Genomic DNA, 12687 nt, shown 5'->3' with positions numbered 1-12687 from the left:
AATTTTATAAAATTTTCAAATATCAAGTTTTCTTACAGAAAATCCTTAGGAAAAAATGTGATCACTTTCATATTACAAGGAGTTCCCCAAGAGTAGCACTAGTGAATAACAACCATAGACTAAGCCAAAGCAAACACTGTAAACATTAATTAGGTGAAGTTTGCCAAATGCTATAAAGATAAAAAATGGTATAATCTACATGGTATTCTTATTTAAGTGAATTCAGCATTTATCCTTACGGTTCTCAAAGTTTACAATGCAGCAGCTGCTTACCTGTTTGTAAGTGCCACTTGGTATAATCGAAAATCTTGCATTCTTCCGACAAACTGCTCTAAACCTGCAAATACATACACGTACATAATCTAAGAAGTCTCTGTTTACCAAGCAATATCTGACAAGTATTTAAGTGATATTCCTTTGAAGATGTTAAGGTTAGAAAGATATTTATGTCACTGCCCTTAGAAACATTTACAGATCTGTCTTTAGTTTGCTAATTCCACATGAATAACAAAAATAATCATAGTTATCTCCATGAACATTGTAGGACTTAAGTCAAAGTGAACACTTTGGTCAACTTATTTATTGATCAAACTCATGGTTTTCACCAGAAGTCCCTTCCCAAGTCAGATTTCTCTCTAGTTTATAAATCCATAAATATATTATCTCATCAGCCCTAAATTTGATTGTCATCTGCTTCCGATTGCGATTTCCAAAGTATTTGCAATGCCAAAAGGAAGATTTCTAACTCTCACATCCCGCCTGTTCTAGTTCCAAGCTTCAGGCTATCTGTTTGGGTTCTCTCTAAAGTTAAATTAATGTCTGTTCTAGAAAATCTCCAAACAAGGACTCATCGAAGACTTCCTACTTGTGGATTCTGTGTCATTCACATATATCAATAGTATCATAGTTCACTCTCAGAATTGTATTGCCTCAGGAAAATTCTCCTAAGAAAACCAGGTTCAAAGACCAATCTACTTTGAATTAGGTGACCTTTCAAGGCAAATGTAGCTATCAACCTTAATCCACATGGTATTATTTTATTTGTTTGGCAAATATTTATTCAGAACTTACTAAGACAAATAAGCCCAAGAGAGTAGGGACAGAATAAAGTAGAAAAACTACCAACTCTCAGTTTTTTGTTATATTTTCAATAACAAAATTTATTTCAATAATTGTTTATTTCAATAGTTTTTTTAAAAATTGGAGGAATTTTAATTCATCAAATGATCATCTTCCCATTGTGTTTTTTATTTTAACTATTCAGTTTTTGCTCTGTCTTGATAAAGTTTTAAAGAATGTTTGATTTATGTTTTCTGCTGCTCCTTGGTGGTTGCTTGGAGGAAACTGGGACAGAGTGAGGATATGGCTGATGAATAAAACATGGAGAGGAGAATTAGCACACAAAATAGTCTGAGATAGTGATCTCAGAATCAGAAAGAAACTCACAAGCAAAGTGTGAGACTCAGGAGCCTAAAAGTATGTGTCTGTGTGTGAGTGTGTGTATGCATATATTTGTGTATATTCATATATTTACATGTTGTATTTATACTAAATAATATATTTGAGAAAATAATCAAAATATTATATATATAAAAATATTTCTTCATTAGTATATTCTCTATTGATATATTCTAAGAAAAATTCACGTATAGGCTCTCCCTTTCTACCCATTAGTCTCAATCTTCCACACACCCCATGAGCTGAGGCCCACAAGAAGATGTGCTCTAGGCAGCTTCCTGCTCTGACTTTCCTATAGGGAGAGTTTCTCTACTTTATCTGTCCTAAAACAGGCAACTGGCACAAGTGCAAAGAATTGTTCTTCCAAGTGGTGTTACAAACACAAAGCAAAATCTACTAAAATTTTGCAGAAATCTTTACAAGATTTCCAAAACAGATTGTTCTAAAAATTATAATTAGTTGCAAGAAATAAGAAAACATGGTAAAATATTCTTTCAGTTAATTGGCCATCCAGGCAACATGATTTATGATCAATTGACTTAGATACAGGATCTGAAGTTAAACAAAGTAGGGAATGGTAGAAAGATGGACATGTCATTCTTAGAAGAAAGATGAGAAGAATAAATGCAAATACAGCAAAGCCATTATGTGCCTATGTTTTTGTTCGGGGAGTAGGAAAGACAAATAGGAAAGTCACTCCTTATAGAGTAAATTTTCTTTCTGAGGTAAGAGATAGTATTGTCTGCCAAGAATAAAGGAAGCTGGGCCTGTGTTCTGCTTGTTCTTTACCTTCACCTATCCCTAACCATGCTCAGTTCTTCCTCTCCTAGTATCCTTTACACCCCACACTGCTAATCTACAGCATGAATTTTTAATGCCCCACAACCTTCAAGCTCTCTTAGTCCTAAGGTTGCAATTTTGCCTCTGCTTCCAATTTTACTGCCTCATACAGCCCTTAATGTTTCAGCTTTGAAATACTCCCTGTGGGGAACTTTCTGCGTCCCCCTATAGTCCTAGGCATTCTCTTTCTGGGAGAAGTCACCCCGATTGCGGTACTTTTGCATGGCAGTCCTAGAAAACTGACAGTCTTCATTTTCTATTTTTGTCAACATAATGAGCTATCAAGGAGAAAAAAAAATTACCTGTATTTCCTGTTATCCAATTTGCTTTCTCAGGATAAAATATTGTCTAAAATGTTTTATATAGAACCTTTAGGGAAATGTTTTATCTCAAAGAACCCAGATCATAACAAACAGGGGCTAGCCATTCATAATTTTGAAAGACTTACTATAACTGAAAGAGAGCAAAACTGATGAACACTGTGATGTTGCTAAAGCCTGAACCATGGCTTTAAATGTCAGGGTAGCTTCATTCTTTTACGTATTGATTCATTCACAAATATTTATTGGAAGCCTATAACGTGCCAGACACTTTCACGAGTGCCAAAGGTACAATCAGTTAACAACAACAACAAAATACCCTTGCTTTTATGGAGCTTGCATTCACGTAGATAAACATAATCAATGAGTAATTCATATAGTATATTGGAATGCTATATATTTTATGAAAAACAGAAGGATTAGAGCAGGTTGGAAAGCATGGCTGGATTTTAGTGGGGATATTATGTTCAAGAGAGGCCTCATTGAGAATGTGGCATTGACAGGAGAATGGGAATGAGTCATACGTATATCTAGGGGCAAAATGTTCCAGGCAGGCATTAATAAGCAGATAGGCCTCTAAATCAGTATGCTTGGCATGTTAGAGGAGGTGCAAGGAGCTAGCATCCTAGAGCAGAATAAAAGAGGGGAGGTTATTAGAAGGTTAGGTCAGACAAGTAGCTGGCTGGGGAAGAGGGAGGATGGAGGTACAAATTGTTATACATACAAAGTCTTCTAGCCTATTGTAAGAAATTTGATTTCTAGTCTGAGTAAAATGGGAAACCATTGGAGGGTTTCAAGAAGAGGAGTGATGTGATCTCAGGATTATTCAAAAGTTCTGAGACTAGAATATAGGAAGACAAGAGCAGAAACCAAGAGGCCAGTTAGGTGGATATTACAGTCATATGTGTGAAAAATGTTGGCAGTCAGACCGGGTATTAGAAGTGGAGGTGTACCTTTCAATGCTGATAAATTAGAATTCACTCCCTACATTTTAATAATAGCTAAAGGGAAGCTCTGCTGCAGAGGAATAATGAAATCTATTTTATTATCTATAAAATAAAGGGGCTGGGTTTTATAACCTTTAAAAACCATTTTAGTTTTAAATTTTGGAGTTTGCAATCATATCCATTGCTAAAGAATTCGTATTTGAAGGAATTCTTCTTAAATAAGAGTTACAGCAAGCTTTCTAAAGACCTGGAGTTAATGTGAATCATCCATCCCAAATAGGAGAATTACGATTTGAGGTGAGAATGCTATCAAATATTTCAAGGACGGTCATAGAAATAAATATTACTTATTCCTTTGCTACCTGCCAATGTTTTAACAACAGATATTCATTGGAATAAACATTCCATAAAAATTCTTCTTTGAAAAATATTCATATAGCAAAGATATGTCTAAATTATATAAATTGATCAAGGAAATAGACATGACTCATACAAGAAAGACCTCATAGTTGTCTAGTCAGAAAATAGACAGGTGATGACTGGAGAGAAGTTGTTATGCATTACAACTGGGTGGCACAACAAAGTTAGTAAAATGGGAAAACTGACTAAGTAATCCAACATTTAATCAGGGTAAAAACAGACAATAAGGCTAAGTAAACAAATGTCACAACAATCAGAAGGAAAGAAAGAAATTCTCTATTTGCAGATAGCATAATTGTCTAATCAGAAATTTTCCATGAATGTACATAAAAGCTATTAGAAATAACAAGTGAATTGGTTAATTTTGTTTGATAGAAGTTAAATACATAATAATTTAATTTCTATATATTAGTGATTAACCAGTGGAAATTAAAACTTTTAAATACTATTTTTATTAGCACTGAAAATGTGAAACATTAGTTATAAATCTAATAAGTTATGGCAATGTATGTAGGTGAAAACTATTTTAAAAAACTATTAAAAAAAGACATTGAGGAAGCGAATAAAAGGAGATCAGCAATGGCAGAGTGAAAACAATGGCAGATTCTGTCTGCCATAAAAGCAATGGGAACACTGGCAAAGAATATCATATCAACTTATTGAGAATTCTGGAAATAAACCAAAGACTTGCAACAACGTGGAGAGTTTTTATTTTTTAAATGGCTGAATATTGATAAGAACAACATGTTCTATGGCATCTTAGCTTTCCTATTCCCATACTCCTCTCTGCCACTCACTGGGAGCATTGAAAATGAACAGTTTGCAATCAGGGTAAAAATCAGCAACCTAGTTACCACTAGAGGATCAGAATGGGAGTAGAGTTGTTTCAAAGCTCTATCCTCAGATGATTGTCATTATTCGATCTGCCTGGAAGTACCATGGAAAGTCCCACTAGTAAGGCTTGAATTGACTCAGAGTTCATCCACTGGAAACAGCATTTACTCTATTTGTTTAAAACAATTATTTGTTAAAAATAATCAGTGGCAACTGCTTAACATTGCAGTTGACCCAGGCAGCAACAACAGTCGGAAGAAACAACAAACAATCCAAAATAATTAAAAGGAGAAGACGTGAAACATCATGTCCATAGGGGCTTTGCAAATCCTTAAAAGAGAAAAAAGAAATAGAAAACTTTTAATTGAAAAATTCACTAGAGGAGCTCACTAGCAGATCTAAATGATCAGAAGGAAGAATTAGCAAACTTGAATACAGGTCAATTGAGATTATTCAGTGTGAGCAATAGAAAGAGAAAGAATGTTGAGAAATTAACAGAGCCCCAGAAAGCTGTGGGACACTATCAAAAGTACCAACATAGGCATAATGGGAGTTTCAGAAAGGAGGTAAAAGGACAGAAAGAATATTTAGAGATATAATTACTAAAAACTTCCCAAATTTGAAGAAAACTATTAATCTATACATCCAAGAAGCTCAATGATCTGCAAGTGGGATAAATTCAAAGAGATCCACACCCTAAGCACATTAAAAATCAAATTGTTGAAAGACAAAGACAAAGAGAAAATCTTGAAAGCAGCAAGTGAGAAAAGACCATCTCCTACATGGGATGTTCAATAATATTAACCACAGATTTCTTGTGAAGAAACCATGGCATCCAGAAGGGAGTGGAATGACATATTTAAAGTCCTAAAAAACCATGCACCAAAAACTATTTTTTTCCAGCAAAACTCTCCAAAAATGCAGGATAAATTGACATTCCCAGAGAAAGAAATATTGTGAGGTTTTATCACTATCAGACTTGCTCTACAAGATATAACAAAAGAAGTCCTTTTGGCTGATATGATAGGATATTAGAAAGTAATGTAATTTGAATGAAGAAATAAAGAGTACCTATAAAGGTAATAAAATAGGTAAATATTTAAAAAGAATATAAATGAATGTTTACTGTAATTCTTTTTCTCTCTCACATTTGTTTTAAAAGATAACTATAATTTATAAAGCAATAATTATATATCTGTATTGATGGGCATCCAATATAAAAATCTCCATAGACAATAACAGCACAAAAGAAAGCAGAGGGAAAAAAATTATATAGATGTAAAATTTTGTATACTCTTAAAATTAAATTGGTATTAATTTGAATTAGATTTTTATGAATTAAGATGCTAATGATAACATCCTAGGCAACAAACATAGTAGAATAAATGACAAAGATATTAAATTATACACTAGAAAGTAACTTTTTAACTCAAAGAAGACAGTGATAGAAGAATAGAGAAACTTAGAAGACATAAATCATATTTTAAAAAACCAACAGCAAAGTGACATTGTAACTACCTTATCAGTCACTGTGCTAAATGTATATGGCTTAAGCACTTCAATCAAAAAGTAGATATTTACAAAATGGAAAAACAAACAAACATGACCCCCTATAGGAGTTCTGCCAGAGACAAACACTATATTTGAGGAAACAAATAGATTGAATGTTACAGAATGAAAAGAAAGATACACCACGCAAACAATAATCAAAAAAGGGCTTGAGCTCCTATGCTAACATCAGACAAAATAGAATTTAGACAAAATTGTTAGCAGAGACAAGGATATTTTAAGATATCAATCCATCAGGAAAGTAGAACAATTATAATCATGTATATGTCTAACAACAGTAAAAATGACAAATTTAAAGATATAAAGAGAAAAATTCACAATTAACAACAATAGTGGAGACTTCAATATCCTACTTTCAGTCATGGAGAGAGTAACTACACAGAATATAAACAGAAATGGAAGACCTGAATGACTTTATAAACCAATTGGACTTAACAGACATCCACAGAACACTCCACCTAACAAAAACAGAATAAAAACTCTTCTCAAGTGCATGCGGTACATTCTCCAGGATAGATTATTTATTAAGCCATGAAACAAGTCTCAATAAATTTAAAATAACTGAGATTATGCAAAGTATATTCTTGGATCACAATAGAAAAAACGAGAACTCACTAACAGGAGGAAATTTGTAAGTAACAAATGTGTGAAAATTAACCCACTCCTAATAACTAATTATAAGAGAAGAAATTACAAAAAGATTTAAAAACCCTTTCAGATTAATGGAAGTGAACATGCAACGTATCACACTTTATGGGATTTAAGTAGCGTTTAAAGCGGTATTTAGAGCTGTAAACACTTATATTTAAAGAGAAATTTATCAAATCAATAACCTAACCTTCTACATTAAGAAACTAGAAAAAGAAAAGCAAACTCATCCTAAAGCTAGCAGAAGAATGGAAATTATAAACTTGGAGGAGGCAAATAAAATAGAGAATAGAAAACAACAAGAAAACCAACAAAAGTTGATAGTTAGAAATTATCAACAAATTTGACAAACATTCAACTAGAGTAGCCAAGAAAAGAGAAGACTCAAATGATTAAAATCTTGAATAAAAAAAGGGAAATTAGAACTGACTTTGCAGACACAAAAAAGGATCATAAGGGATCCTATGAACAACTGTATGACAAAAATTAGACAGCCTAGATAAAATAGACAAATTCCAAGAAACAGACAAACTATATAAACTGACTTAAGAAGAAATTAGCAATCTGAATAGATCTATACCACGTAAAGAGATCAAATTAGTAATTTTTAAAAAAATTTCCACAAAGAAAAGCCTAGGACCAGATACCTTCACTGGCAAATTCTACCAAACATTTAAAGAAGAAGTAGCACCATTACTTCATAAGCCCTTCCAAAAAATATAAGAAGAAGAAACACTCTCCAAATTATTCTATGAAACCAGTATTACCCTAATACCAAAAACATCAAAGACATCAAAAGAAAACTATAGGCCAATATGCCTTATGAATACAGATGCAAACGTCTTCAACAAAATTCTAGTGAACCAAATATAGTACTAACAAAAAGGATTATACATCATGTGGAAGTGGAATTATCACAAGGATGCAAGGCTGGTTCAATGTTCAAAAATTAATTAAGTAATACACAAACTTGGAAAAATAAAAGACAAAAACCACCTGATCATCTCAATAGATACATTGTCAAACTTCAATATTTCATAATAAAATTTTTAAAAAGCAGCCAACTAAAAAAGAAGGCTACTTCCTTGTCTAATAAAGGGTATCTGTGAAAAACCAACAGCTAACATCATATTTAATGGTGAAAAAAATTCTTTTTCCCTCAGATCATGAACAAGATAACAATGTCCACTTTTGCCACTTCTAGTCAACATTTTTCTGTAGTTACCAGACAGGGCAAATAGGCAAGCTAAGGAAATAAATATTTCCATATTGAAAAAGTAGAAGTAAAACTATCTCTTGTACATAGAAAACTCTAAGAAATCTCCTAAAATCTATTAGGAATTATAAATGAGTTCAGCAAAGTTGCAAGGTACAATATCAATATATGAAAATCAATTGCATATCTACCACAGTAGCAATGAAAAAGCTGATAATAAAATCATATACGGTCTGCTGTATTTTAACAAAGTAGCAAAGAAAATTAAATGGAAAAAGAATGCTCTTCTTTCCAAGAATGGTCCTGAAATATTAGATAACTTATTTTTTTTAAGTACCTCAATCCGTATCATGCACCTTATGTAAAAGTTTAACCCAATATGGATGATAGAACTAACCTAAAACTATAATATAGCTAGAAAAAATTATGGGAAACTGTGACCTTGACTTGGGCAAAAATTTCTTTGACAAACAACAAAAACACAATCATACAAGAAGAAATATAATCGTGGCATGGGATTGGATAACCTTGACAAATTTCTTTAGGAAAGACCCTGATGAATTGATTCAGATTTCCTTAGGAACAAGGTAGAAGTTGAAAGAACTGAATAGTCTGTGGGCATCAAATGTCTACAATTCACAGTCACAAGTAAGAGCTACCAGAAATATTAAAACAAAGAAATGCCCAGAAATAGCAGTCAGAGACAGAACTTAGGATATACATCTAAGTACCCTTCACCCTTCTGTATTTTAGGGGAAAAGTTTTTAAACATCTTGATATTAATGATGACAATGACAGCTCATAACTATTGCATACTGAGTAGCAGGCCCTGTTCTGAGTGCTTTATGTATATTATTTTATTTAATCCTCATAAAAACACTATGGAAAGATATTCTTTTGATCCTAATTTTAAAGATGAGGCAACTGAAGCATATAGATATTAAGAAATTTCCCAAGGTAAAACAGGTCATAAATGGGAGAGCCAAAACATGTTCTCAAGGACAATAAGAGAAAGGAAAACCACAGGACTAATCTCACTTGTCACCATAAGCATGAAAATTATATCTCAACAAATTAAATCTGCCACCTCTTGAAAAATACAGCATATACAAATAGAAAACCCTAAACAATTAGGAATAGGTGGGAAACTTTTTAACATGATATGGCAAACATCTTATGTAAAGGAAAAAACTTAAAGCCATTTCCACTAAAGTAATGACAAGTTGAGGATGCTTGCTCTCACTGTTTTTTTTCAACATTGTTAACAGAATGTCTAGACCTCACAATCAGACAAAGAAAAGACATAAAATCCATAAGAATTGGAATGATATAAATATATTATTTCAAATTACATGGTTTTCTACCTCAAAAATTCAAATAAATCTATAGTCAAATATTCGAATTAATGTGTTCCAAAATGGTGTTGGAAATAAGAATGATATATAACAATTTATAATATTTCTGTATATCAGCAATAAATATAAAATGCAATTTGATAAAAGATACTATTTACAACAGCACCAAACCTTGAGATACCTAGAAATACATTTTATATTTATCCCTTTTATTATAAGTCATGAGTATTTTGTTTATAGAAATTTATTAAAAGACATAAAAGAATATCTAAATAAATAGAATGATATACTATGATCATGGATGAAAATAAATCAGCATAACAATATAAATTATCCCTGAGCTGTTGTATAAATTTAATTCAATTCCAATAAAACATCCCAATAAAGATTTTCATATAAACTGATCCTAAAATTCATTTGGAGGAGTAAGACTTGAGAACAGCTGAAGAAGGCTAGTAAGAAGGAATCCACCGCAAGATATCAAAAGTTAATCAAATGCTATAGCTTTTGGCAAGAAGTTAATCAAACTGACCTCTGAGACAAGATGTTAAACACACTACTATCAAATTGGAGCTTGAGATACAATAGAGGCGACTTTAAAAATCAGCGAGGAAATAATGTGTGTTCAATAAAAATCAGTGGGACAAGAATGTGCCAATAAAGATAAGTTAAAATTAAATCTCTACCTAACACATTATACAAAAATTAATTTCAGGAAAAATAGAAGGCTATATATATTATATCAACATAAAAAGAATTTCTTAAGAACCATAAAAAGTAACTGATATATTTGCCAATGTTAAAATGTAAAACTCCTGTGTGACAGACCAAAAATACAAAAAATTTTGAAAGTCAAACCACTGGAGGAAATAGTTTCACAATCAATATAATTAAAACATGTAAAATGCAGATTATAAGCATAACTTTTACTGACAAGGAAAAGATAATGCAATGGAAAATTTAACAAAAGATATACCAGAACAAGCAATTCACAGAGGTGAAAACTCAAATGCCAAATAAACACATGTTTCAATATTTTAACAGTTACTAAAGAAATTAAAATTAAAATTAAAGTAAAAATAAGGGAATATTTTATACTCATAATTTTGGCAAAAATGTTGGAAAACAAAACGTGTTGATAACACAGGCAAACGGGTCTTTTACCTGTTGCCATGGGAAGGCAAATTGGTTCAACCACTTTAGATAACAGTTTGGCAGTATATCAAAGTGGAAGATAAGAATACGTAAGAAGCCTACGATACCTTTCATAGTGCTTTTTCTATGGAAATTCTCACTAATGCACACAAGGAGACATATGAAATATTAATTTCAAACTTCTATAAGTTATATAAAGAGAAAAGCTAAATCTCCACTTGGAAACAAATACATAATCCATACTTTTTTTTTTATAAAGTGGAATACTAATAGAGAAACTAAAGAGAATGAGCAAAATATCAAAATGGGTAATTCTCAAAAAAAATTTTATGAAAAAGGCAAGTTAAGATATACTATATATTTTTATATATGTGTGTATACATATATGAGCACTTAAATACTAACATCATAAAGATAATAGCATATATTATATTATTTTGAGATACATATTGAACTACTTGAAATAGCTAATGTTTGATCATTTTTAATCTATAAGAATGGCAATTGTATATTTTTCAATCTAATAATAAAAGTATAAGAACACACATGATAATGATAAATGTATATGCAGAATGTGGGAGGAGGCTGTTAATGAATTCTTTAAAATTGTTTAAACATACTTTGAAATTTCAAACCCATAAATGTCTATTACCTGGAAAAATCACTGATATTTTAAAAAGTTACTAGTAAACACTCCTCAGCAAATGCAAAAGAACTGAAATCATAACAGTTTCTCAGACCACAATGCAATCAAACTAGAATTAAGATTAAAAAACTCACTCAAAACCACACAACTACATGGAAATTGAACAACCTGCTCCTGAACGACTCCTGGGTAAATAATGAAATTAAAGCAAACATTAAGAAATTCTTTGAAACTAATGAGAACAAAGAAACAACATACTAGAATCTCTGGAACACAGCTGAAGCAGTGTTAAGAGGGAAATTTATAGCACTAAATGCCCACATCAGAAAGCTAGAAAGATCTCAAATTGACACTCTAGCATCATAATTAAAAGAACTAGAGAAGCAAGAGCAAACAAATAAAAGAAATCTAGGAAAAGACAGGAAACAACTAAGATTAGAGCAGAACTTAAGGAGAGAGAGACACAAAAAACCCTTCAAATAATCAATGAATCCAGGAGCTGTTTTTTTTTTTATTTTTTATTTTATTTTTTATTTTTTTAATTTTTTAAATTTGATAGACTGCTAGCTAGACTAATAAAGAAGAAAAGAGAGAGGAATCAAATAGACACAATAAGAAACGATTAAGGGGATAACACCACTGACCCCACAGAAATACAAAGTACCATCAGAGAGCAGTATAAATACCTCTACGCAAATAAACTAGAAAATCTAGAAGAAATTGATAAATTCTTGCATACATAAACCGTCCCAAGACTAAACCGGGAAAAAGTCAAATCCCTGAATAGATCAATAATGAGTTCTGAAATTGAGGCAATAATTAATAGCCTACCAACCAAAAAAGGCACTGGACTAGACAGATTCACAGCTGAATTCTACCAGAGGTACAAAGAGGAGCTTGTACCATTCCTTTCAAAACTATTCCAAACAATTGAAAGGAGGAATTCCTCCCTAACTCATTTTATGAGGCCAGCATCCTTCCGATACCAAAAACCTGGCAGAAACATGACAAGAAAAGAAAACTTCAGGCCAATATCCCTGATGAACATTGATGAGAAAATCCTCAATAAAATACTGACAAACTGAATCCAGCAGCACATCAAAAAGCTTATCCACCACGACAAAGTTGGCTTCATCCCTGGGATGCAAGGGTGGTTCAACATACACAAATCAGTAAATGTAATCTATCACATAAACATAACCAATGACAAAAATTACATGATTATCTCAATAGACGTAGAAAAGGGCTTCAATAAAATTCAACACCCCCTCTTGTTAAA

General features: G+C 32.0%; 1 protein-coding gene across 2 annotated transcripts in view; it reads right to left on the bottom strand.

Annotated features, from left to right (window-relative positions):
- USH2A (Usher syndrome 2A (autosomal recessive, mild)) overlaps nt 1-12687 on the bottom strand; it is an 813932-nt gene that overhangs the window by 707048 nt on the left and 94197 nt on the right. For both annotated transcript variants that reach the window (XM_011987399.1, XM_011987398.1), the window contains one exon: nt 274-337. In XM_011987399.1, coding sequence (XP_011842789.1) covers nt 274-337 — 64 coding nt within the window. The remainder of the gene's footprint in view (nt 1-273; nt 338-12687) is intronic.

The sequence above is a fragment of the Mandrillus leucophaeus genome, unplaced genomic scaffold (assembly GCF_000951045.1).
Source record: "Mandrillus leucophaeus isolate KB7577 unplaced genomic scaffold, Mleu.le_1.0 Scaffold309, whole genome shotgun sequence".
In the NCBI taxonomy this organism is placed as follows: Eukaryota; Metazoa; Chordata; class Mammalia; order Primates; family Cercopithecidae; genus Mandrillus; species Mandrillus leucophaeus.
Note: the sequence above shows the minus strand (reverse complement) of the source record. Positions and strands in the feature narration are given on the sequence as shown.